The 26,898-nt window shown below is 41.8% G+C and overlaps 1 protein-coding gene across 3 annotated transcripts in view; it reads left to right on the top strand.

Annotated features, from left to right (window-relative positions):
- The window catches only part of SLC16A14 (solute carrier family 16 member 14), a 41,178-nt gene extending 15,379 nt beyond the window's left edge, over positions 1–25,799 (top strand). The window contains exons 4-6 of one of the 3 annotated variants that reach the window (XM_005887036.2): positions 4,324–5,307; positions 15,517–15,581; positions 23,613–25,799. In XM_005887036.2, the coding sequence (XP_005887098.2) occupies positions 4,324–5,307; positions 15,517–15,581; positions 23,613–23,666 (1,103 nt within the window). In that variant the 3' untranslated portion in view covers positions 23,667–25,799. Of the gene's footprint in view, positions 1–4,323; positions 5,308–15,516 lie in introns of all 3 variants that reach the window. The other 2 variants (XM_070385581.1, XM_070385577.1) reach the window with 2 other exon arrangements.
- Positions 25,800–26,898: the final 1,099 nt, after the last annotated feature.

The following is a 26,898-nucleotide window of genomic DNA, read 5'->3' on the forward strand; positions in this document are numbered from 1 at the left end:
TAAAACTGAGGGAGTCACTCCAGGGTCTCTGGGCAGACACATGGGCGCCCCTAGGAACTTGATCCATGCTGTCTGGACATATGTACTATGAATTGATCCCCAAAACTGGTACTTGAAGGAGTTGCCTGGTGGTCCAGTGGGTTTACCAGTGTTAGAATTTTGCCCTTCACTGCCATGGCTCAGGTTCAATCCCTGGTCAGAGAACTAAGATCACACAAGCATGGCCAAAAGAAAAAACTAGGACTTGAAATTTATTCCCATCATTTAGACATGCCTATGGTCAGACTCTTTGTTTCAGACTCTTTGTTTAAATGGAATTTTATGTCTTGCAATTAGTTGCTTTGGATCCTCAAATAATGTGATCTCCATATTCATTCATTTACTTATTTATTCAACAAGTATTTATGGATCTAAGGAAGTAGGAAAAAGATCAGGAGACCAGTGAAAGGAAAGTGTTTCTTGAAACACTTTATTGTACCCACTTTTTATACAGAAAACACCTGAAGAAAGTCTCTGAAAATAAATGTATCCACTTTCTCCCCAAATATAATTATATTTAAGTGGAAAATCCAGCTAAGTCAGCTAGCTTGTATACTGTTGGGCTGTCATTAGTGAGACATTTGAAACTGATTGACCTTATTTTATAGAAAAGAAAAAAAGTTAGATGCAAAGATCTGCAAAAAGTTAGTGACTGAAACAACAAAAACAAAACTAAATTAATTAAAAAAATTTTAAAGGCAAGTTATTGAGATACATATGTGGGTATGCATGTTTATCACAGTACAGTGATAAACATATTTGTATATCTGTATGTACATATCTCTTTATGTTTGAAAGAGACTTTGGTGACATCCTTCATTATAAGAAGCATTTGAGGCAGATTTGTTTGTATTTGTTTTTTTAACATCTAGGCAATTAAAATTGCATGGATGTCCTCCTAATGAGCAGAAAATTAACATCTGTTTGAGTGATCTTACTCACCCAGGAGAGTCTGGACAAATTTCTTCAGCTCTGCCATTTAAGGGCTCCATTTTCTTACTCGGCTCCTGGAAGAACCTTTCCCTCCAATCCAAGCTTTTTACTCAAAACCACAAGATTGATTCTCCCCTGCTCTTCTTCTTCCTGGCTTATCCGGGTACAAAGTTGAAAGTGTTAGTCGCTCAGTCTGACTCTTTGCAAAGAATCTGACTCTTTGCAACCCCATGGACTACAGCCCTCCAGGCTCCTCTGACCATGAATTCTCCAGGCAAGAATAGTGGAGTGGGTTACCATTCCCTTCTCCAGGAGAGCTTCCCCACCCAGGGATTGAACATGGGTCTCCTGAATTCCAGGCGGATTCTTTACTGGCTGAGCCACCAGGGAATCGACCTGATGTGGTGAAGAATTGTTCCAGGGCCCTGCTTGACCACTGGGCTTGGGTCTCAGTATCTCCAAGGCCTGTCCTACACACTCATAGAATAATTGTGCCAATTATGAATCACAAAGTCACATGAGGAAGGGGGATGCTGTTCAGGACAAGGAGAGGTAATAGATGCTTATAGCATCAGGCACGGATTTTTTTTTCTCCCACGTCGTGGGAGTATTTATTATTTAAATGATGTTATAATTGGTGCTACTCTTATGCTTTGGTCTCTCGATTCGGTTCCTTATTAGTCATTTCATTCTGCTGCTGTTTAGTGATCCGTAACCACATTTAATTTGGGATGTTGGTTATTGTCAGTGACAAATCAGATTTTGAAAAGTAAACTTTTGTGCCTCCAGAAAAATGAAGAATGGCAAATTTCAAAGGACAAATGATCCAGTTTCCTCAACAAGTAAATTGTGAGGAAAATAGAGAACTTAAGAGACTTAAAAAATAATAATAAATATATATATATATATATATAGACCAACAAATAGCAAAGTGTGGGCCTTACTTGATTTAAACAAATCTTTTAAAAATATGGTCATTTTTGAGACAGGGTCTTCCCCAGTGGCTCAGCAGTAAAAAAAAAAATCCAGCTGCAAATTCAGGGGACATGGGTTCGATCCCTGGGTCGGGAAGATCCCCTGCAGAAAGAAATGGCAACCCACTCCAGTATTCTTGCCTGGAGAATCCCATGGACAGAGGAGCCTGGCAGGCTACAGTCCATAGGGTTGCAAAGAGTAGGAAATGACTGAAGCAACTGAGCAGCAGCTTAAGACAATTAGAAATTTAAATACCTTCTGGATATTTTATGATATCAAGGAATGATTCATTTTTCAGATAAGATAATGATGAGATTATCCAGTTTAAAGAATTCATCTATTTTAAAAGCTGGAGCAAAATGCTTCTGCAGCTCCATCCTGGCAGCCAGGGGATGAGCAGTTAAGGATGAGACAGAGCACGGACGATGGAAAGGGACCCAACCGTGCAGTTGGGTCTGCCTTCCAATCCAGATTCTCCAGCTACCTGTTGCAGGGAAAGTTTCTTAATCTCCATGAGGTTCAATGCTCGCTTTAATAATTTGGGTATAACCAACAGGTAGCTTTCAGGTTATTGTGAAAATTAAACCAGATAAAACCTGAAAGGCAACTGGAACATCATCGCCACTCAATTAGCGGTAACTGTTATTATTATATTTGTGTGTATGACTGCTCTGGTCTCCTTCCAAATTCAAGTAATTTTGAAACTGTTAAATGATGCTGAACTAGGGAAGCTTCTCAGCTTTGGGGCATGCTGTTGGTCACAGTCTCTTCTCTGCTATTAAGCTGCTATCCTAATATCAGGAGGTTGTAAGCATTAGAACAGAATGGGAACCCCTTGAACAACTGAAGCGGGGTTTTATGGTTTCCCTCCATCTGTACCTAGAAGTTGAGAACACAACCTTTAACCTCTTGGCCAGTGCTCTATTTGATTTCATATTTATTTTATTTTTTAATAAACTTCATTTTTAGAGCCATTTTAGGGCTTCCGAGGTGCCCTGCAGTGGTAAAGAACCCACTTGCCACTACAGGAGACATAAGAGGTGTGGATTCAATCCCTGGGTCATAAAGATCTCCTGGAGAAGGAAATGGCAATCTATTCCAGTATTCTTGCCTGGAAAATTCCCATGGACAAAGGAGCCTGGTGGACTTCAGTCCATGGGGTCACAAAGAGTCGGACACAACTGAGCACAGCACCACAACTGTTAGGTTCAGCAAAACTGTGCGAAAGCACGGTGTTCCCAGTACCCCTGCCCCCAACACACACCACCTTCCCCAGCAGCATTAATTTTGCCCATGTAAACCACCAGCTGTTCCTGTTTTCTAAGAGAAATACAATTTAAAAAATCAGAGCTACAAATGAGTATTAGGTGGTTTTGATGTCTAGTAGCTATGTATACTCATGGGTACATTTTAATTCCTTTTATTCTTCTGATGAATTTGGAAACACATTGGCCCATTCCTAAGGCTTCTGCAAATTGCCTGGAATCACTTCCTCCCCTTGTCCATGAGTACTTCCTGTGTTTTAAGTGCAATTAGCACTGACAGCAGAGGGCTCAGAATGCATGCTATCTTTCAACAAATCATTAAGCACATGCTATGTATTCTGGGCAATGCCCAGCATACCAGGGGCTAAAATACACACAGTCCTGCCCTGGTGGAGCTTATATTCTCATGTGAGAATGCAGACTTTACTTTAGTTGTTTATTTAGTATATATAATTTATCTAATATAATTTATTATTATTATTGGTGTAACCTATTCTGAAAAGCCTGTTGGGAGAAATGATGGACTAGAAACAGGCTTCTGTGGGTGATGATCTTGGTACTTACCTCCCAAGCTCCTTTTTTTTAAAACAAACATGATTATATCTTTGTTTAAAAGTTATCCAAAAGAAGAGAAAACTCGGGGTGGGTGTAGGCCACAGCAGGAAAAGCCCACATTTTGGACGACAAAAACACACTTGGGTTCAGAGTCTTTCTGAGTGTCAGCTTCTCCAAGTACAAAATGGGAATAATGGCATCTATTGTGTAAGATGTTACAATTTTATAGAGGGGATTACCTGTGGTAATGTCTGTAAAGCACATGGACCCGGGTGAGTGGTCAATAAGTACTGGCTATTGTTATTTGGAGAAGGAAATGGCAACCCACTCCAATATTTGGCCTGGAACATCCCATGGACAGAGGAGCCTGGCAGGCTATATCTAGTCCGTGGGGTTGCAAGAGTGGGAGGCGACTTAGCAGCTAAACCATTGTTGTTATTCAAAAACAGTTACCGAGATGAAGGTAATGAGATGCAGATGATCTCAAAGGCTGCCACCTGGGGCTGTGGCCATTTACGTTGTGCTGTCTGCCTTTTCTCCCCTCTCGGGGCCGCAGGCTTCGGCAGCGGGATGGCCTACCTGCCGGCCGTGGTCATGGTGGGCAGGTACTTTCAGAAGAGGCGCGCGCTCGCCCAGGGTCTCAGCACCACCGGGACCGGCTTCGGCACGTTCCTCATGACGGTGTTGCTCAAGTACCTGTGCGCGGAGTACGGCTGGCGGAACGCCATGTTCATCCAGGGCGCCGTGTCCCTGAACCTGTGTGTGTGCGGGGCGCTCATGAGGCCCCTCTCGCCTGGGATGGACGGCGATGGTCCGGAAGGGAAGGCGCCGCACCACGTCCTGCCGGCTCACTCCACCGAATCGATCAGGTCCAGCGGACAACTGAGGGACGCCGAAGAGAAGCGGGGAGGCCCTGGCCCCGAGGACAGCTCCCTCGGGGACGCGCCCGCCCAGGCGTGCCAGGAGAAAGCCGCGCACAGAAAGGACATGTGCGCCTTCCGGCTTCTGAAGACGGTGAGCCAGCTGACCATGAGGGTCAGGAAGGGCTTTTGGGACTGGTACTCGGGCTATTTTGGGACAGCCTCGCTCTTTACTAATCGGATGTTTGTCGCCTTTATTTTCTGGGCTCTGTTTGCCTACAGCAGCTTCGTCATCCCTTTCATTCACCTCCCAGAAATAGTCAACTTGTACAATTTATCAGAGCAAAATGATGTGTTCCCCCTGACTTCTATCATAGCCATAGTTCACATCTTCGGGAAAGTGGTCCTGGGCATTGTGGCCGACCTACCCTGCATCAGCGTGTGGAATGTCTTCCTGATGGCCAACTTCACCCTGGTCCTCAGTATTTTTATTCTGCCCTTGATGCACACCTACGCCGGCCTGGCAGTCATCTGTGCCCTGATAGGCTTTTCCAGCGGTTATTTCTCCCTGATGCCCGTGGTGACGGAAGACTTGGTGGGGATTGAGCACCTGGCCAATGCCTACGGAATCATCATCTGTGCTAACGGCATCTCCGCGTTGCTGGGACCGCCTTTTGCAGGTAAACCCTTCAAGGCATTAAGAGCTTAGAGTGCATGTAGAAAGGTCGGGTTTTCATTTATATTAAAAATCCAGGATGAATATGAAGTAAGTTTCCATGTGTGCACACACTCCTTTCTCCCTGCCCCCATTCCTGCCCCCAATTTCTTGTGTATAAATTTTAGCAACTTAAAGGTTATTCTTTCACATAGAATGTAGATGAACTTTTGGTCCTTAACCTGTGAGATAAACAACCAGGCTGGTAAAACAGAGAGTGCCATAGTGCAGAGCCTGCACCCCATTAGAAGGAGGCAGTCTCTGCCAGTTCAAGCTGATTTCACCAAGAAATAACAGAAAATCATGACTAGCTCTCCTGTTGTTAGCACTCCCCCCACCCCCAACCAACAACCCACGAGAAGCTAGGACTCTGCACTCTCAGGTGACTTTTCCAGATTTTCAAAACACATCTGTAGATTCAACAGATCTGTGGGCTGGAGCTAGCCTTGTAGGAGTTTCTGTGTGTGTGCTAAGTTGCTCCAGTCATGTCCGACTCTTTGCGATCCCATGGACTGTAGCCCACTAGGCTCCTCTGTCCATGGGATGGGATTCTCCAGGCAAGAACGCTGGAGTGGGTTGCCATGCCCTCCTCCAGGGGATCTTCCTGACCCAGGGATCGAACCCGTATCTTTTACATCTCCCGCATTGGCAGGCAGGTTCTTTACCACTAGTGCCACTTGAGAAGCCCGGGAGTTTTCTACTGGTGCTGTAATAAATCTCCACAAACTTACTGGCTTAAAACAATACAAATGTATAATCTTACAGTTCTAGAGGTCAGAAGGCTAAACTGGATCAGTTCAGTTCAGTTCAGTTGCTCAGTCATGTCCAACTCTTTGCAACCCCATGAACTGTAGCATGCCACCAACTCCTGGAGTCTACTCAAACCCATGTCCATTGAGTCAGTGATGCCATCCAACCATCTCATCCTCTGTCGTCCCCTTCTCCTCCTGCCCTCAATCTTTCCCAGCATCAGGGTCTTTTCAGATAAGTCAGCTCTTTGCATCAGGTGGCCAAAGTATTGGAGTTTGAGCTTCAGCATCAGTCCTTCCAATGAACACCGAGGGCTGATCTCCTTTAGGATGGACTGGTTGGATCTCCTTGCGGTCCAAGGGATTCTCAAGAGTCTTCTCTAACACCACAGTTCAAAAGCATCAATTTTTCAGCTCTCAGCTTTCTTTATAGTCTAACTCTCACATCCATACGTGACCACTGGAAAAACCATAGCCTTGACTAGACGGATCTTTGTTGGCAAAGTAATGTCTCACTGCTTTTTAATATGCTTTCTAGGTTGGTCATAACTTTCCTTCCAAGGACTGGATCACAGTGGGCCAAAACCAAGGTGTTGGTGGAACCATATTCTTTCTGGAAGCTCTCTGGGGCCATATGTTTGCTTGCCTTTTGCAGCTTCTGGGGACCACCTGCTTTTTTGTCCCCTGACCCCTTCCTCCATCATCTATGCCAGCAGCAGAGCATCTTCTTGTTTCTCCGTGGTTCTGACTCTGCTGCCTCCTCTCATTTTTAAAGATGCCTGTGGCATTGGGTCCACTGGATAATCCAGAAAAAAACCCATCTCAAGATCCTAAACTTAATTCCATCTGCAGAGTCCCTTTTGCCGCCTAAGGTAACTTCACAGGTTCCAGAGATTAGCATGTGGGCATTTGGGGAGAGGTGGGACATTCTGCTTACCCAAGGCCCAGAGGCCTCCAGTTGCCAACATCTAGGGTGAGATCTCTCACATACGTTCACCTCAGTTCAGTGGAGAATTTACTACTTGCATAAGGCATGCCAGAAGCCATAGGCACCCAGGAGGAGTCCCATGCCTGGGCAGGTACATCTCTGAACCTGTCATTCTGGGCAAGTTTTAAGCTTTGTGGCAGATTGACCCAGTCCCCAAGAAGTCAGGTGCTGGGCAAAGTCACAGAGTCTCCCCACAGTCCTGAGATTGAAGGCAGGAGCCTGCAAGGCATGACAGAGGCTGGGGTCAAATGTTAACACCCAGGTGGTCTCAGGAGGTGGCTGTTGGGGGCATCCAGGCCGGGGTTGGGCAGCAGTTGTGAGAGCTACCAGAAGTTCTGGGCAGGTTTTCACCGGAGGAGCCTCACCTATTCAAATGTCCCACCCTCTCCTTTCTGGCTGCTCCTGGCCCTTTATTCTCATATCCTGTGCAGAAATACTTCTTCCCGGTAGCTGGGGAAACTCATGGATTCAGGCCGAAACCCTCCCACCTCTCTTCCCAGTCTCCCTACAGACCCACAGTCATCTCCTATCCTAGGGCCCTACTGGCAGAGGGCTTGTGCTAACTAACACACCCATCTTTATGTCCCACCCAACACGATTTGAAGCTCCAGAAATTATATATATATATATATATTTTTTTTTTTTTATTCAACTGATGCTCAGAAAGATTGAGGGCAGGAGGAGAAGGGGGTGACAGAGAATGAGGTGGTTGGGTGGCATCACCGAATCAGTGGACATGTGTTTGAGCAAACTCCCGGAGATACTGAAGGACAGAGGAGCCTGGCAGGCTACAGTCCATGGGGTCGTAAAGAGTTGGACACAACTTAGCAACTGAACAATAACAGTTCAGCTGACAACACTGGCAGCTGGCTATCTAAAGGTTTAAAACGCAAGACTTGTTTTAGGAAACCCAGAGGCTACATATGGGGCCCCTTCTGAGTCAGGCTGCTCCTATTTTCTGCTCATACACAGAAGTGCAAGCCAGCATTTCTAGGTGACAGTGAATATCTATAGCAATGCAGTAGACTGTTGGCAGCTGAAAAGTCAGAACTGCTCGGTGATCTCATTGTATAGAATTCTCTATCAGTTAGGGATGCATTTGGTTGTAAAATCACACCCCAACAACAATAGCTTAAATAGAGATTTAATTGCATCACATAACCAGAAATCTGGAGTTCAGAAACTAGATGATATTGAGACAATGTCTCAAGATCCTTTTGGCCTTTTACTCATGCTGGTTGCTCACAGTCACATACTGGCTCCAGTGGCTCCAGTCACTACAAACTTACTTATAACAAGAAAGAGGAAGGGATGAAAGTCCCAGCAGACTTCCACTTATATCTAATTGGCCAGAACCATGTCTCACAGTGAGTCTAAGCTTCAAGGGAAAATGAAAATTGGAGAACTTTCTGTTCTAGCCTCAGGACTAGAGGAAGGAAAGGAGAAAAGATTTGGAATGGGAATTGGATTAATCAACCAGTGGTAACTTCCAAAGAAGTTAAATATCCATTAAGGGGATGGGGACTTAATCAGTGACTCATCCACCCTCTTGTTGTAAGTCCTTCAGATATATTGTATGTGGAAATAGAATCTGCCATTGATGTTTCTTTGCATGATCAGGGGGTACTTTCTGCTTCTAATGGTCAGTCTGAAATTATTTTATACTGATCCATTAGATTGCAATGGGCTTCCCTGATAGCTCAGTTGGTAAAGAATCCACCTGCAATGTGGGAGACCCCAGTTCGATTCCTGGGTCTCGAAGATCCCTTGAAGGGCTAGGCTACCCACTCCAGTATTCTTGGACTTCCCTTGTGGCTCAGCTGGTAAAGAATCCGCCTGCAATGCGGGAGACGTGGGTTTGATCCCTGGGTTGGGAAGATCCCCTGGAGAAGGGAAAGGCTTCCCACTCCAGTATTCTGGCCTGGAGAATTCCATGGACTCTATAGTCCATGGGGTCGCAAAGAGTAGTGAAAAGAAAGTGAGCGACTTTCACTTTTACTTTTTCATTAGATTGCAGTAGCAATCTATCTATCACAAAGCAGCTATGAGGTACTGCGTAAGTAATTCATGATCAGTGTTAATTAAAGCACCAAGGTCTGACAGCATGGTTTTCTTATCCCATCCCTATGGTCATTTCCTTTTCACACATTTGAATTCTAGTGCCCTTTCTTGAGTGGAAGGGAAAGGAATTACAACTAGAAGACAGGGAGTTATACCCACCTCTCAGTCCTCAGGTCTGATCTCTGCTTCTCTGTTCCTCCCTAGAAGTGGAGTCTGTAGCTGAATTTGATCCACGATGGATGGTAGAAAGCACTGTATTAATGGTGGATGTGTGTTAAATGCTGCCATAGTGTAGCCCCCCAGTCTCCTTTGTCCATGGGATTCTCCAGGCAGGAGTGCTGGAGTGGGTAGCCATTCCCTTCTCTAGTGGATCTTCCCAACCTAGGGATCAAACCTGGGTCTCCCACATTGCAGGCAGATTCTTTACCATCCGAGCCACCAGGGAATCCTCAAAATGCTGCCATGGAAATGTTAAAATCAATGTTCTGATGTACATCTCCAGGCCAGCAACCTAAAGGGGCCTTTCCTTCTTTTTGTTTATTTCTTCTTCCACTGAACCTATGTGCTGAGAAATGCTGAGCATCATGATTGGCTAACTGCATTGTGTTTAATTCATTGATTTTCCAGGCCAAGGAGCCAATATTGCAATGAGACACAAGGCCAGCCTTTATGCATTATAGCAGTGGCTGGCAATATGAGTGACTAAATAACCACATTAAATTCTTGCTAGAAATTCCAGGTGGGCTAGAAATTATTACTTAGCTTGAAGTGCTATAAGGAAAAGTACTGTTCACATTAGCTTTTTCTTTTTTAATGGGTTTAAAAATGAATGTGTTTTCCATTTTTCAAAGTGATTTCTACTGGCATTAAAAAAAATCTGGTACAATTTAGTAGCATGTTAGATAATCACACATATCCATTTAGCAGAAGAATATGCAATCAGAGATATTGAACAGTCACTTCAACCGTGTCATTTAGCAACACTAACTTCTTGATGTAATTCATTGTATAATGTTCTGGGCATTCAGTTTGTCTCTTTTAAAAGACGTAGTAATAGTAGATCCTTTTTTAGATGTTTCCAGGGTAAAGTATAGCAAAACTCAGCCACCAGATTTGACTGACCAAGCATCCACAATTATCTCCAGTAGTCACACAAAATGTAACAGGCTAACAATAATTTGTAATTTTTTTCACCAAGAGCTTGGAACACTTATTTATTAAGTAAGAAAAACAGCCATCACTCCTCATTTGATAGACTCAAATGAAAAAGGAATGCAAATTAATAAGGAACCAGGTTTTTACTTTGAAGCTGTTGATTTCAGTTGATGGTTGGATCAGGACTGCCAAGAATTCTGAGCTCCAAAACAAAGGACTGAGATCAGACCTATAGGGAGAGATGGGTGAAGGACGGGAGAGATGGGTGATGGATGAGTGAGGTGGGCGTCTCCTCTGAAATGTGTCGTTGCTAACGAGTTCTGTCCCCATGTGCTGGACTGAAGCATGTGATAGAAGTGCTGTCTCCCGACCTGCTTTGCATCAGACTCAGGACTGGGTTGAGTTCAAACTAGCAGAGATGGCAGGATCTGGAATCATTTCAGAATAAATCCTAAAGGTAGATTGGAGAAAACCATGGAATTCATTTAATGTAACAGTTAGGGCCACTCCTAACAATTTGCACTGTCAAATTGTTTGGTAAAGTTGGTTGCACTTTTTGAAAAATTGAGTTACTTTTAAAGACTGGGACGTGTGAAGGTGTTTTTACAGAAGTTTATACTTGTAGAGGAAAGGTGAAAGAGTTTAAAATATAACTAATTCAGTGTAAGGCTATAACAATACCAAGTGCTGTTTTCTATAGTCTGCAGGCAACAGGGATGATGGAGTGGTGGAAGGCGATGGTAGGATGTTCTCTAAGGGTGATGGGTTTATTACTGTCCCCCAGAAGGAGTAATAGTACATGTACAGTCAGGGTGCCAAGACAAATGTGCTTGAAACTCCAAAAAATTCAGAATGGCTTGTGCCTCTATTTGAGTTCGGGGCAGCAAGAGAGGTGCATAGGGGCTATGTCCCAGAGCCCTGGAGCTTGTACTCAACCACTTCTAACAAAAAAGTAAGTAAGTAAATAGTCTGAACTGAAATTTTTATTGAAAAAAATCACTGAAGTGAAGTGAAGTCGCTCAGTCATGTCCGACTCTTTGCGACCCCATGGACTGTAGCCCACCAGGCTCCTCCATCCGTGAGATTCTCCAGGCAAGAATACTGGAGTGGGTTGCCATTTCCCTCTCCAGGGGATCTTCCTGACCCAGGGATTGAACCTGGGTCTCCCGCATTGGGGGCAGATGCTTTAACCTCTGAGTCACCAGGGAAGCCCAAGTACATATTAATTTTCTAATGAGGATTTTGTCCTGTCTCTGAGTTCATGTTAAGCAGTGGTGGAAAATCAACCTGTTTGAGCTGTTGGTTGTTTAGAGGCACCACTTTCTAACTCCCAATGACTTGATCATAGAAAAGTGAGGAATGAACTGTTAAACCGACAAGATCAGTGTTCATCTGGAATGAGTGGACTGTTAAAAGAACCTTGTTTATATGTATTGATTTTTTACAAATTATAACTTAAGATAGTGCTGTCTTGTACTCTGCTTGTGAAGACATACCACTCAGCATTATCTGCCAGTGAATTCTTCACTTCATCATAATTCACAGTGCTCCACAGCTGACAAATGGAGGCACTAGCAAAGCTGGGTGTATTTTAGTTCACGTGTTAGTGAACTTTCTGATTCAGTGCTGAAGCTGAATCACTGTTTCTGGATTATATGCGTAATCTTATCTGTCCCTCTTGTCTCAAATTGGAGAGTAAAAAAAAGATGATAGAACATTTGCTGCTGCTGCTGCTGCTAAGTCGCTTCAGTCGTGTCCGACTCTGTGCGACCCCATAGACGGCAGCCCACCAGGCTCCCCCATCCCTGGGATTCTCCAGGCAAGAACACTGGAGTGGGTTGCCATTTCCTTCTCTAACGCATGAAAGTGAAAAGTGAAAGGAAGTCGCTCAGTCGTGTCCGACTCTTAGCGACCCCATGGACTACAGCCTACCAGGCTCCTCCGTCCATGGGATTTTCCAGGCAAGAGTACTGAGTGGGGTGCCATTGCCTTCTCTGGATAGAACATTTACTAAGCCACATTTAAAGATTCTGATTTTCTCTTCTTTTATGTATCAAATAACAGACTCAAAAGCTTGGTTTCCTTTTAAAGTATATCCAGAATTCATAGCTGTTGAGGGATTTTTGAAAAGTATACATTTTTGATGCTATTAAGTGTTTGTTTTTCTTTATGATGGCCTTGACTCATTCAGGAACATTAAGCACTGGCTACAATAAGCAAGAGATACAGATAACACGCAGGAAGTCAGAGGAACTAGTTTACACATTTAGCAGTTGATTTTGTGTAGCTGTTTATTGGTGGGAGAGGGTTGTAAGTTACATTTATGCATTCATTTGCAGTATCATTAGATACTTTTTAAAAGTGGCCATGGAATACTATGTTTGGTCATTAAATCATTTATATTTTTCTTCAGTTCAGTTCAGTTCAGTCGCTCAGTCGTGTCCAACTCTTTGCGATCCCATGAATCGCAGCACGCCAGGCCTCCCTGTCCATCACCAACTCCCGGAGTTCACTCAGACTCACATCCATCAAGTCGGTGATGCCATCCAGCCATCTCGTCCTCTGTCGTCCCCTTCTCCTCCTGCTCCCAATCCCTCCCAGCATCAGAGTCTTTTCCAATGAGTAAACTCTTCGCATGAGGTGGCCAAAGTACTGGAGTTTCAGCTTTAGCAGCATTCTTTCCAAAGAAATCCCAGGGCTGATCTCCTTCAGAATGGACTGGTTGGATCTCCTTGCAGTCCAAGGGACTCTCAAGAATCTTCTCCATCACCACAGTTCAAAAGCATCAATTCTTTGGCGCTCAGCTTTCTTCACAGTCCAACTCTCACATCCATACATGACCACTGGAAAAACCATAGCCTTGACTAGATGGACCTTTGTTGGCAAAGTAATGTCTCTGCTCTTCAATATGCTATCTAGGTTGGTCATAACTTTCCTTCCAAGGAGTAAGCGTCTTTTAATTTCATGGGTGCAATCACCATCTGCAGTGATTTTGGAGCCCCCAAAAATAAAGTCTGACACTGATCCACTGTTTCCCCATCTATTTCCCATGAAGTGATGGGACTGGATGCCATGATCTTCGTTTTCTGAATGTTGAGCCAACTTCTTCACTCTCCTCTTTCACTTTCATCAAGAGACTTTTTAGTTCCTCTTCACATTCTGCCATAAGGGTGGTGTCATCTGCATATCTGAGGTTATTTATATTTCTCCCAGCAATTTTGATTCCAGCTTGTGCTTCTTCCAGCCCAGCGTTTCTCGTGATGTACTCTGCATATAAGTTAAATAAGTAGGGTGACAATATACAGCCTTGACGTACTCCTTTTCCTATTTGGAACCAGTCTGTTGTTCCATATCCATTCAAACTGTTGCTTCCTGACTTGCATGTAGGTTTCTCAAGAGGCAGGTGAGGTGGTCTGGTATTTCCATCTCTTTCAGAATTTTCCACAGTTTATTGTGATCCACACAATCTAAGGCTTTGGCATAGTCAATAAAGCAGAAATAAATGTTTTTCTGGAAATCTCTTGCTTTTTCCATGATCCAACGGATGTTGGCAATTTGATCTCTGGTTCCTCTGCCTTTTCTAAAACTAGCTTGAACATCTGGAAGTTCACAGTTCACGTATTGCTGAAGCCTGGCTTGGAGAATTTTGAGCATTACTTTACTAGTGTGTGAGATGAATGCAATTGTACAGTAGTTTGAGCATTCTTTGGCATTGCCTTTCTTTGGGATTGGAATGAAAACTCACCTTTTCCAGTTCTGTGGCCACTGCTGAGTTTTCCAAATTTGCTGGCATATTGAGTGCAGCACTTTCACAGAGTCATCTTTCAGGATTTGAAATAGCTCAACTGGAATTCCATCACCTCCACTAGCTTTGTTCCTAGTGATACTTCCTAAGGCCCACTTGACTTCACATTCCAGGATGTCTGGCTCTAGGTGAGTGATCACACCATCGTGATTATCTTGGTCGTGTGCCTCTGCTAATTAATGTACTTGCTGAAATGGAAAAAGTGAATATTTACATTTTTACCATAAATAAAATTCTGCATCTAGCTTAATCCTCTCAGTTTGCATAACTGGCAATGTGGGCACCATGACATGTGACTGATCCTTAGAATTAATCACTGAAGTGAATGAAACATCATGCCTCATAGTTTCTGAAACTTTTTTTCCACATTTTAACATCTCTGAAGTCAGAATGCCTTTTACATAGTTCTAAGAAAACATCAAGTCATATTTTAATTGACAATTATTCCTTTTTTATTGATATATAAGATAATGATGCATCATGTAATTCATGGTATCTTAGAATGCATGAAGTACGGTAGAATTTTATGAAGTCCCTAGTAAGATCATTATATGAAAGTATCAGACTAATATTGTTGTTGTTTAGTTGCTAAGTCTTTCCAACTCTTTTTGTGACCCCAAGTACTATAGCCCACCAGGCTCCTCTGTCCCTGGGATTTCCCAGGCAAGAATACTAGAGTGGGTTGCCATTTCCTTCTCCAGTGAATCTTCCCAACCCAGGGATCAAACACGTGTCGACAGGTGTATTCTTTACCCCTGAGCCACTAGGGAAGCCCATCAGACTCTAACGTTAAGAGTAAAGTATTTTTTAAAAGAAGTGATAACTTACCATTTAAGGCTATGTCTTTGGCAATTTAAACTTTCATAAGTTTAAATATATATTAAGGTTTATAGTTATAAATGTGAATTTCATAAAACCTAGAAATTTTGATTCCTTCTCAAACAGATGTTTACCCTCATATACTTCAGAATGAATCAAAGTTCAAGTATCTTCTGCTCAGCCTCTTTGGATACACACTAGAAACTTCTTCAGAAATATTTTGAGGTTTTAGAAAAGATTTGTGTAAAAAAGACAATCGTTAGAGTCACTTTTCACTGTTGGCTTTGTGCCTGCTTAAAAGTTACCCCCAAGGGCTATGAGCCACATTTTCCCCATAAGTCTGCCAGCTACTGTTTCAGTGCCTTTAAAAGCACCCCAGTGGCTTTAAAGGTAAATGTAGTCATTCCCAGGCACTGAGAATTCAGGTTCCAACAGTGCCCAGACTCAAAAATGGCTACAAGAAATGTCTGGGGCATTAAATGACATATAATACATTCTTAGAAAATTACTTATAGTAGCAATAAATGTTTGCTTTGTGTTCTTGACTTTGTTTATGTCAACTTCATTATGCTGAATATATTCTTTTCTGTTTTGTAGGGTGGATCTACGACATCACCCAAAAATATGACTTTTCCTTCTATATAAGTGGTTTACTCTACATGGTAGGAATCCTCTTTTTACTCATTCAACCGTGTATTCAAATTATAGAACAATCCAGAAAAAAATACATGGATGGTGCAAATGTGTAGTGTCCTGTGATGTTCCGTGTAAGATTCCCTTGTCATCCTCATGCATTCCTCACATGGTTCCTGTGAGGAGCCTGTGACATGTCGTGGGAAAGCGTGTTGTCCCGTAACTGGCACTGTTGTTTTAAATGCCGTTGCCATGGCTTCATGTGAGAGCAGCGCTGCCTGTCCGTGTGGGGAGAGGTGCTATGGACCACGTGCACCTTAGAGATGACAGTGTCCTGCAAAGACAGCCTGTTGAGTCACTGGTAGAAATGCCCTTCTAAAAACTATCTCATCATCCATACTCCGACTAGGGTTTTAGATATAGCTTTTAACACAGAGAATGAAAGCTTCTCAACCTAGTTACTTCTTTGTAAGGTGAAAATAAGGTGTCTAAGTGCTTCTGGAAAACTTAACAGTTACAGGTTTCCCCTGCTTTTTGAAAGTGCTTTTCACTACTTTGCTTTTACGAAAGACCTGCATTAGTTTTTGCTCACAGGAAAAAACTGGAGGATTTTTGCTTTTACAAAAAAAAGGGGAACCTTGTTCAGCGTTTGTTTTGCTGCGAACCTTTGCAGAGGCAGTGCCAAGCTCCCTCCCAGGAACCACACAGGCATCTCAGCATCAAGTCACCAGGACTTTGGATGGTGTCTCTGAGCATCCATGCTTGATCTCAGTTTATTTGTGTATCCATTAGCAAGATGTGTCTGGAGGTCATGGCTTCTTTGCTTTATGCCATTTCAATTAAGGTTTCATAGAATGCTCTCTGCTTTCAGATGGTGGAGGAAACCTGTAAATGAATTTTAAGCACAAGAAAATGCTAGACTTCAGCAAGTGTTACAGGGAGCAATCACGCTACCAGTGTAAAACAAAGGCAGACCCTAATTTCAAAGGCAATGCATTTAGTACAATTAAAGAAACACAGTTTATATTTTTATTAAAGAATTCTGCAGCTAAGGCATACAATTTCTAAATCTTTCTCTAAAAATAGCATTTGCCATTACTCCTAATGCAGTATTATATAGTTATAAACTGAATCTGAGACAAATCTTAACAAATAAATAATATAAATAATATCCTTAGTGAAAGTCATATTTGTGCATATAACCATTGAGTCAAGGGCTAAAATTCAAGCATTTTTATTCGTTTTATTGGCCTCTTAGTTTATCAGCATGCTCTGGGGCCTATAGACATTTTTTTCTGGGTTTCTCTTACCCAGTACATAAAGTAGAAAACTAATTGCTGATTGACATGTAAAGCTGGTTGTTTAAATCATTTGTAAAGCATGTTACTAATCCCAAATATAAGACTATCATGTTGTGAGGATAATAAGCAAAAGGCCCTTGGTCCAAACGTCTGTGCACTTGACATTGGAGTGGTGGTAACAAACAGCCCCTCTCCAGTGCCTCTTGGTGTGCTATGGACAATTCATTTGCCTGAGCTCAGCACAGTTTTTAAAATAGCTCTCTTGATTGATTTCATACAGAAGATAACTATGATTCATGACATTGAATAATGCTCTTCCTTTATCGGAGATCTCTATTTTTCTAAGCCAAACATTTTTCAGACTGCAAAATGTTCTTCCGAGAATCATTTTGAAATTTCTGGCTGCCTTACTTGTTTACACATATTTTAGAACTATTTAAATTTTCACTCACGATTTGCTTATCACACACACACAAATATTTTAATATCATTGCCGGTGTCTCAGGTCAAATTTGTCTAAAGTGAGTACAGACCATTCTTAATTATCCTTGATGATTAGACAGGAATGGTACTAGTAACTGGAGTCACAGAATGTTACCCCAGTCTAATTTTAGCCAGCTGTTTCAGTCTTTTACTCCACCAAACCCTTCAGAGCTGTTAACAAGTGATTACATGCACACATTTCCTTTTTGTTTCATCGCCATTATTTCCTGCTCTAATGTCTAGTGGGAGGGGTTGTGTAATGAAAAAGGCCACCAAAATAACAATAATGATAAAAGGCAGCTAATGGAAAGGAGGAACAAAAGCATGGCTAATATACCCACACAATATTACCTCCACTGATTCGAGAATTGCCTGTAAATTATGATAGATAATAAATTGCATGTCATACTCCATTCGGTCCAACACGACCTGTTTGTAATCGTGACAGCTTCGGTTGCTATGAAAGGATCCTGCTCTCTGTTTTTGATAAAGGTAATCTTCAATGCGGACACAGTGTTTTTTCTCTCTCAATATATATTTACCATTAACTTAGGATGATTAGATTGAAAATCATGTTGTGGGTTTTAAAACTGATGACATTGCTTCCTTACTTTCATTTACTGACACGATCAAATTAACGTTGTTGTTAGTCGCTCAGTCATGTCTGACTCCTTGTGATCCCATGGACTGCAGCACACCAGGTTTCCCTGTCCTTCACTATCTCCCTGAGTCTGCTCAAATTCATGTCCATTGTGTCGATGATGCCATCCAACCATCTCATCCTCTGTCATCCCTTCTCCTCCTGCCCTCAGTCTTTCCCAGCATCAGGATTTTTTCCAGTGAATTGGCTCTTCACATCAGGTGGCCAAAGTATTGGAGCTTCGGCTTCAGCATCGGCCCTTCCAATAAATGTTCAGGGTTGATTTCCTTTAGGAATGACTGGTTTGATCTCCTTGCAGTCCAGGCGACTCTCAAGAGTCTTCTCCAGGCAGAGTTAAATATTTGGAATGGTGCTATACAGCCAGTGTTAATGTGTGCACTGTTAGTTGTGGATCACAAAATACAAACTTTTTATCCAATGGTCCAGCTTTAAATATCCAAGTTAGACCTGCTCATGTTCAGTCCATCCGGTTGTTTGTTGATTTACTGTATTTATGGAAGTGATGATTTCTTCCAAATCAAATCCTCATTTTACAAAAACAAAGTAAGTCTTACTTGCAATATTCATGTTGCCAACAGAAAAAAAGAGAATGCTTGTAAAGAATTACAGTGAGTACATTAATATATCCTGTTTAAAATATTATTTACAGTTCTTTGAAGATATTATAAACAGTTGATTGTAATGTTATATGCTTTATAGGTTTTCCCTCATGTATCCAAATAATTTTATTTACATATAACTAAATAAATTTTGTCCACTTTAAAGTTGGTCAGTGAGTTTCTGTACAAAATCTTTATTTTCTTGGTTTTAAGAGGAACATTCCGAAGTGATGATTATCAGTTCGGTTCTTTCCCTGGAAAAGAGTTTTTCTCTAGGTGTGGTTACCAAACCTGCTTCCCAGGTGGCACAGTGGTAAAGAACCCACTGCCAATGCAGGAGACACAGGAGACGTGGCTTTGATCTCTGGGTGAGGAAGATCCCCTGGGGTAGGAAATGGCAACTCACTTCAGTATTCTTGCCTGAAAAATCCCATGGACAGAGGAGCCTAGTGGGGGCTACATGGAGCCGCAGAGTCAGACATGACTGAGTGACTGAGCATGCATGCATGCATGCATGGTTACCAAACCACCTGGAGAAAATTACCTAACATTAACTGTTAGAAGGCCAAGTTTAGCTACAAAATTTAAAAGGTTAAAAACCTTTTAACTGAGCAACTACATTTCTAAAATTTTTTGTACATGAACAAAGACAAATGAATAAGGGTTGTTTGATTTATTGTTGGCTATATAAAAGACTGGATATAATTTAAATGTCCATCAGTGGGAACTGTTTAATAAAGTGTGGTATTTATGAAAATATTACAAAAAAGAGATAGATCTATCTATAAAATTAGAAAACGGTATTCAACAAGATATATTGCTAAGAGAAAAAAATCAAGATGTGTAATGCACTCCCAATTACATTTTTACTAACTACAAAACAGGTGATTCATGGCTTGCGTGTATGCATATATATATACACACACACATATGTATATATATATGGAACATTTCTGGAAGGAAACACAAAAAAACATTAACAATGTTCAGCTCTGGGGAGGAAGTTTGGGTTCTGGGGTGGGACTGACATTTTTCCTTATACACAGGATGTTTTTCCAATTCAAAATTTGTGTCCAGATTTTTTTTTCGTGTTTCATCTATTTATTTATTTTTAGGCCACAAGGCATGTGGGATCTTTAGTTTCCCAACCAGGGGTCAAACCCACACTCCCTGCATTGGAAGCATGGAGTCTTAACAACTGAACTTCCAGGGAAGTCCCCCAAATTGTTTTAAATGCAGGTTCCTGGAGCTACATAAAAACCTAGTGGATTGGAATCTTGGGGGATGGGGCCAATAAATCTTCCTTGTAGATAAGCTTATCAGTTGATTCTTGTTATTGTTGACAGTTGCTTAGTTGTATCTGACTCGTTGTGACCCCATGGACTGCAGCACTCTAAGCTTTCCTGTCCTTCACCATCTCCCAGAGCTTGTTCAAACTCATGTCCATTGAGTTGGTGATATCATCCAACCATCTCATCCCCTGTCATCACCTTCTCCTCCTACCTTCAATCTTTCCCAGCATCAGGGTCTTTTCAAATGAGTCAGCTCTTTGCATCAGGTGAGCAAAGTACTGGAGCTTCAGCTTCAGCATCAGTCCTTCCAATGAATATTCAGGATTGATTTCCTTTTGGATTGACTGGTTGGATCTCCTTGCAGTCCAAGGGATTCTCAAGAGTTTTCTCCAACACCACAATTCAAAAGCATCAATTTTTCAGTGCTCAGCCTTCCTTATGGTCCAGCTCTCACATCCATACATGACTACTGGAAAAAGCATAGCTTTGACTACACAGACCTTTGTGAGCAATGTAATGTCCCTGCTTTTTAATATGTTGTCTAGGTTTCTCATAGCTTTTCTTCCAAGAATCAAGAGTCTTTTCATTTCATGGCTATAGTCACCATCTACACTGATTAAGGAGCTCAAGAAAATAAAGTCTGTCACTGTTTCCATTGTTTCTCCATCTATTTGCCATGAAGTGATGGGACCAGATGCCATGGTCTTAGTTTTCTGAATGTTGAATTTTAAGCCAGCTTTTTCACTCTATTTCACTTTCATCAAGAGGCTCTTTAGTTCCTCTTCACTTTCTGCCATTAGGGTAGAATCATCTGCATTTCTGAGGTTATTGATATTTCTCCTGGCAATCTTGATTCCAGCTTCTGCTTCATCCAGCCCAGCACTTCACATGATGTACTATGCATATAAGTTAAATAAGCAGGGTGACAATATACAGCCTTGACATACTCCTTTCCCAATTTGGAACCAGTCCCTTGTTTCATGTCCGATTCTAACTGTTGCCTCTTGACTTGCATACAAGTTTCTCAGGAGGCAGGTAACGTGTTTCCATCTCTTTAAGAATCTTCCACAGTGTGTTGTGACCCACACAGTCAAAGGCTTTAGCATAGTCAATGAAGAATAAATTGATGTTTTTCTGGAATTCTCTTGTTTTCTGTGATCCAACAAATGTTAACTATTTGATCTCTGGTTCCTTTGCTGTTTCTAAATCCAGCTTGAACATTTGGAAGTTCTTGGTTCACATACTACTGAAGCCTAGCTGGAGAATTTTGAGCATTACTTTGCTAACATGTGAAATGAATGCGATTGTGCAATCATTTGAACATTCTTTGGCATTGCCTTTCTTTGGGATGGGAATGAAAACTGACCTTTTCCAGTCCGGTGTACGCTGCTGAGTTTTCCAGATTTTCTGGCATATTGAGTGCAGCACTTTCACAGCATCATCTTTTAGGATTTGAAATAGCTCAGTTGGAATTCCATCAGCTCCACTAGCTTTGTTTGTAATGATGCTTTTAAGGCCCACTTGACTTCACACTCTAGGATGTCTGGCTCTAGGTGAGTGATCACACCATTGTGGTTATCTGGGTCATTCAAATCCTTTTTGTATGGTTCTGTGTATTCTTGCCACCTCTTCTTAATATCTTCTGCTTCTGTTAGGTCCATACCATTTCTGTCCTTTATTGTGCCATCTTTGAATGAAGTGTTCCCTTGGTATTTCTGATTTTCTTGAAGAGATCTCTAGTCTTTCCCATTCTATTGTTTTCCTCTATTTCTTTGCACTGATCACTGAGGAAGGCTTTCTTATCTCTCCTTGCTATTCTTTGGAATTCTGCATTCAGGTGGGTATATCTTTCATTTTCTCCTTTGCCTTTAGCTTCTCTGGGCTTTCCTGGTGGCTCAGACAGTAAAGCGCCTGCCTGCAATGTGGGAGAACTGGGTTCAATCCCTGGGTCGGGAAGATCCCCTGGAGAAGGAAATGGCAACCCACTCCAGTACTCTAGCCCGGAAAATTTCATGGATTGAGAAGCCTGGTAGGCTACAGTCCACATGGTTTCAAAGAGTTGGACACGACTGAGCGACTTCACTTTCTTTCTTTCTCTTCTTTTCTCAGCTATTTTTAAGGTCTCTTCAGACAACCATTTTGCCTTTTTGCGTTTCTTTTTCTTGATGATGGTCTTGATCACCGCTTCCTGTACAGTGTTACAAACCTCTGTCCATAGTTCTTCAGGCACTCTATCAGATCTAATCCCTTGAATCTATTTGTCACTTCCACTGTATAATCATAAAGGATTTGATTTTGGTCATACTTGAATGGTCTAGTGGTTTTCCCTACTTTCTCCAATTTAAGTCTGAATTTTGCAGTAAGGAGTTCATGATCTGAGCCAGTCAGCTCCCAGACTTATTTTTGCTGACTGTATAGAGCTTCTCCATCTTCAGTTGCAAAGAACATAATCAATTTGATTATGGTATTGGCCATCTGGTAATATCCATATGTAGAGTCATCTCTTGTTTTGTTGGAAGAGGGCATTTGCTATGACCAGTGGGTTCTCTTGGCAAAACTCTGTTAGCCTTTGTCCTGCTTCATTTTGTACTAAAAGGCCAAGTGAAAGAAAGTGAAAGTTGCTCAGTCGTGTCTGACTCTTTGTGAACCCATGGACTATAGTGTCCATGGAATTCTCCAGGCCAGAATACTGGAGTGGATAGCTGTTCCCTTCTCCAGGGGATCTTCCCAACCCAGGGATCGAACTCAGGTGTCCCACATTGCAGGTAGATTCTTTAGCAATTGAGCCAAACTGCTCAACTTTCCTGTTGAGAAGGCCAAACGTTCCTGTTACTCCAGATATCTCTTGACTTCCTACTTTTGCGTTCCAGTTCCTTTATGGTCACTAAAATTGGAGACCAGCTTTCAGTATATTTAAGAATAACACATTCCAGGGACTTCCCTGCTGGTCCAGTGGTTAAGACTCTATGCTTTCACTTCAGGGGCTGTGGGTTTGATCCCTGGTCAGGAAACTAAGATCCTGCATGCCCTTCAGCACGACGAAAAAATAAACCATTCTAGCCAATTTGAAAAAGCAACAGTGAGTTTATTAGCATGGTTTTTTCCTTTTGCTAAATCACTACCAGTGTAACACTTTAATAAAGAGAAACTTGTGAGTTATTATTGTATTTTAACAAATTAAAAATAATTTTGTTTTCCTGTTAGAAAAGTATTGTTATATGTTCATTGATATACTGAATTTGATAAGCACATAAGTATGTATTAGTATACTGAAAATAGAATAAAAATAAGCAACAAGAAAATTTAAATGTAATTCCAATACTCTGATATAGACATTGCAATATCTTTTATATCTTCTTACTTTGTGTGTGTTTCACAAAAATCACTTTATACTTTAAATTATAATGTATAATTAAATGTTATTATAAAGCAAATTATAATGTGTTCTTTGCATGAACACTGTGTCAGTGACATCTCTCTGTATCAGTTGATACGCATCTTCAGTCCAGTGGTCTCAACCAGCTTTTTCACTCCAGCACAACTGAGGGATTAACATAGTTTTGATAATGGTATTCTACTTCAACTCTTTTTTAAGGGGCAAGGAGAGGGAGAAAAAATGGTCAATTTATGTCCAAAAAAATTCCATGTGACAAATATCTATCTGCAATATCACTTTTAATGACTGTATAAATTATAATGTTTTAAAAACAAACTTCCCTGGCAGCTCAGTGGTAAAGAATCCACCTGTCAATGCAGGAGACACAGATTCGATCCATGATCCAGGAGGATCCCACATGCCACAGAGCAAATAAGCCCATGTGCCACAACTACTGAGCTTGCACCGTAGAGCCCACGGGCACAGCTGCTGAAGCCCATGCTAGAGGCTATACTCTGCCCAAGAGAAGCCGCTACAGTAAGAAGCCTGTGCACTGCAGCTAGGGAGGAAGCCCCTGCTCACCACAACTCGGGAAAAATCCAAGCAAAGCAACGAAGTCCCAGCCAATGAAGAATAACCAAAAATAAATAAATCTTTTTAAAAAAAAAATAAAAACAAACTCCTGATTGTTGGCCACTTAGGTTGTTTCTGATTTTTAACCATAATGTGTAATGTTGTGATAAATACTTCTCTCAACCTCCAATCGGTTTCAAGTGCTCACCCTGACTCCCTTGCTTTGATTATTTCCTTTTTTCAGGATGAAATTCTGGTCGATCACTACCTATGGAGCATTCCTAGTACACAGTATTTTTATTCCACTGTGTCCCTCCATAGTTCCTTTCCACTCAACAGATGTAAACTGGGCTCCTAATAGAACAAGGCCAGCTCATGCAAAGCGCTTGCCTGCATGCAAAGGAAGCTACTGTTGCTAAAAGTGACAATTTGATTAGGAAGCTAAGGGAAATTAGATCTGTGACCTGCTTAAATGAAATTGTAATTAATAATGTAAAATACATAGAGGCTCAAGAAGACAATTGAAGAACCATCCCTAGGTACGTCTGCTTGTCAAATGAAAGACACCGACTACAAATCCTAGACTTAGAGTTCTCAGACTCTTGGGTCTCGGGTCCCCAATGAAGTCCCAAAGATCTTCTGTTTTTATAGGCTATATCTTGTTGCTATTTACCATATTAGGAAACAAAACTAAGAAAATTAAAAAAATATTTATGTTATTACTTCATTCTAAAATAACAATGAACTCACACTCGTATAAAACATTTTTTGAAAAGTAACCACATTTCCCCAAAAAAATTTTAGTAAGAGTAGTGACATTGTTTTACATTTTTGCAAATTTCTTTAATATTTGGATTAACAGAAGACAGTTGGGGGTTCTCATGTTTGAGAACAGATAGGGTTCTCATGTTTGTTTCTGCATGCAATCTGTTACCTCACACTTTTTTTAAAAACCTCCCTGGAAAGCTAGAAGAATTTGGGTCTTTTAAGCATGAGCTGCCTGTATTCCTTGCACCCTGCAATAAATACTGTATTTTCCTTCACCACAACCAGGATCAGTAGATTGGCTTTGCTGCTCTATCAGACTCAAGTTTGATTTGGTAACAATTTTGTCACACAGGATATTCAAAAAGATGTGAAATCAAGAGTAAAGATTTCATAAAAGTGATCATTTTTACTGTTTCATCAAGGATGTCCTTAAGTGAATCTGGCCCTTATTTGACTACAAGCATGCCAATGAAAAATACAGTGACTTCTGGTACATTTGAGTGGCCCTGCTCTGACTGGTGCCAAGGCACTAACAGCAGCCACCATTGCCCTGCATCATCAGTACAAACCTCAACACAGTGACTCCAGGATCAACCATGAGACTGAATGAAGTTATTCAGTATTTTGAACGTCTCAGCACCCCTTGTGTTTGCTTCTAAGCATTCACATAAAAGATCTTTGTCTAGTTGGTGTAACACTGGATGAACACAAGCAAAATGGCGAGTCTGGACACATCCGTTGATTTGCCTGTTTGTGAGACAGAAGTACCATTCTGCAGAGAAGGTATTGACTTAGCCTTCCTGTTTGCAGCTTAGTCTTTGATTTCACCAGCTTCTGTATGATTATAAAGTGGTGCCACTGTGACGTCTTCTTCTGACTCTCTGGCCAGCCAGCAGTCGGCAGTGTCAACTCGAAGGCTCACATGCCTTTCTGCCAGAGGAACTTTCTGTGATGGCACACACTGCACAAGTTGCCTACCTGCAGGGACTCCAGTGGCTTTGCCTTCCTGGGTTGAAAAGCTATAATGAACAATTTTTGGCATTTAATGAACTCATCACATCTGCATTTGAAATATTCAATTCCTTTTTCTTTAGACTCTGAATGATTTCTCTTAACATGATGCCACAACTTATGAGGTAACACAAAGGTAAAATTTCAACATTGTAAAGCCAAGGAATAGGTAGCTTTTAAGTCATATTTTGTTTCAAATCTATACTTTTTTTCAGTAGATTTTAGATTCATCTTTTTCAGCATCTTTGCAATTAGATGGTACAGCTGTGAACCAAGGAAACAAGATTTCTAATCTCCCTGAAAGTTAATGATCCATGCTTAAATATAACAATAAATGGAGTGTGACTTAAACGTAACACTGAATGGAGGGTTGTAAAGCCAAAATGTTGGGGGAACAGTGGTGGGGAGAAAAGGCTGATGTTGAATTGCAAAGATAGAAGCAGCAGCATTTGGCATCAGGAAAGGAAAACTGAGTCAGGGCAGAGAGCAGATCACTGGCAATACATTAAAGATGCCATAAATGAATTGTGTGGACCTCCAGCAGTCAAAGCAGGATTGGGCTGAGGGTCTCAAACTGGCACTGGGGAGCCTCTTCCAATGTCAGGTAAAGTGGGAAGAGGTGCGAGTTCTTGGGAAGGCCTGGTCTTTGGTGGAGGAAAGTAGCAGGAAGAAGAGAGGACTGAATTTGGGAAGGTGCCAGTGAGACATGGTCCACTCCGTAACTCAGTCCTTTACCTGGCTTGCTATTAGAGCATGTGAGGGCCTTGAAGAAGAATATGCTTATTATTATTTAAATAAATGTATAGTAGTATGCTTGCTTCCCAGGTGGCGCAGTGGTAAAGAATCTACCTGCCAATACAGGAGACACAGGAGACATGGGTTTAATCCCTGGGTTGGGAAGATCCCTTGGAGGGGAAAATGGCAAGCCACTCCAGTATTCTTGCCTGGGAAATCCCATGGACAGAGGAGCCTGGTGGGGTACAGTCTGTGGACACGACTGAGCGACTGAACACACACACATGCACATATAATAGTATGCTTATGGAAAAGTGGGCAATAATCCAGTTCGTCAAAGGCTTGGAACAGGGACTTCCCTGGTGGCACAGTGGATAAGAAATGCATCTGCCAGTGTAGGGGACATGGGTTCCATCCCTGGTCCAGGAAGATTCCACATGCTACGGAGCAGCTAAGCCTGTCCGCCACAATTACTGGAGCCTGCTCACTCTAGGGCCCGCGAACCAAAGTCCTGAGCCTGTGTGCCTAGAGCCTGTGCGCCCCAACA

The sequence above is a fragment of the Bos mutus genome, chromosome 2, assembly GCF_027580195.1.
Source record: "Bos mutus isolate GX-2022 chromosome 2, NWIPB_WYAK_1.1, whole genome shotgun sequence".
Lineage (NCBI taxonomy): Eukaryota > Metazoa > Chordata > Mammalia > Artiodactyla > Bovidae > Bos > Bos mutus.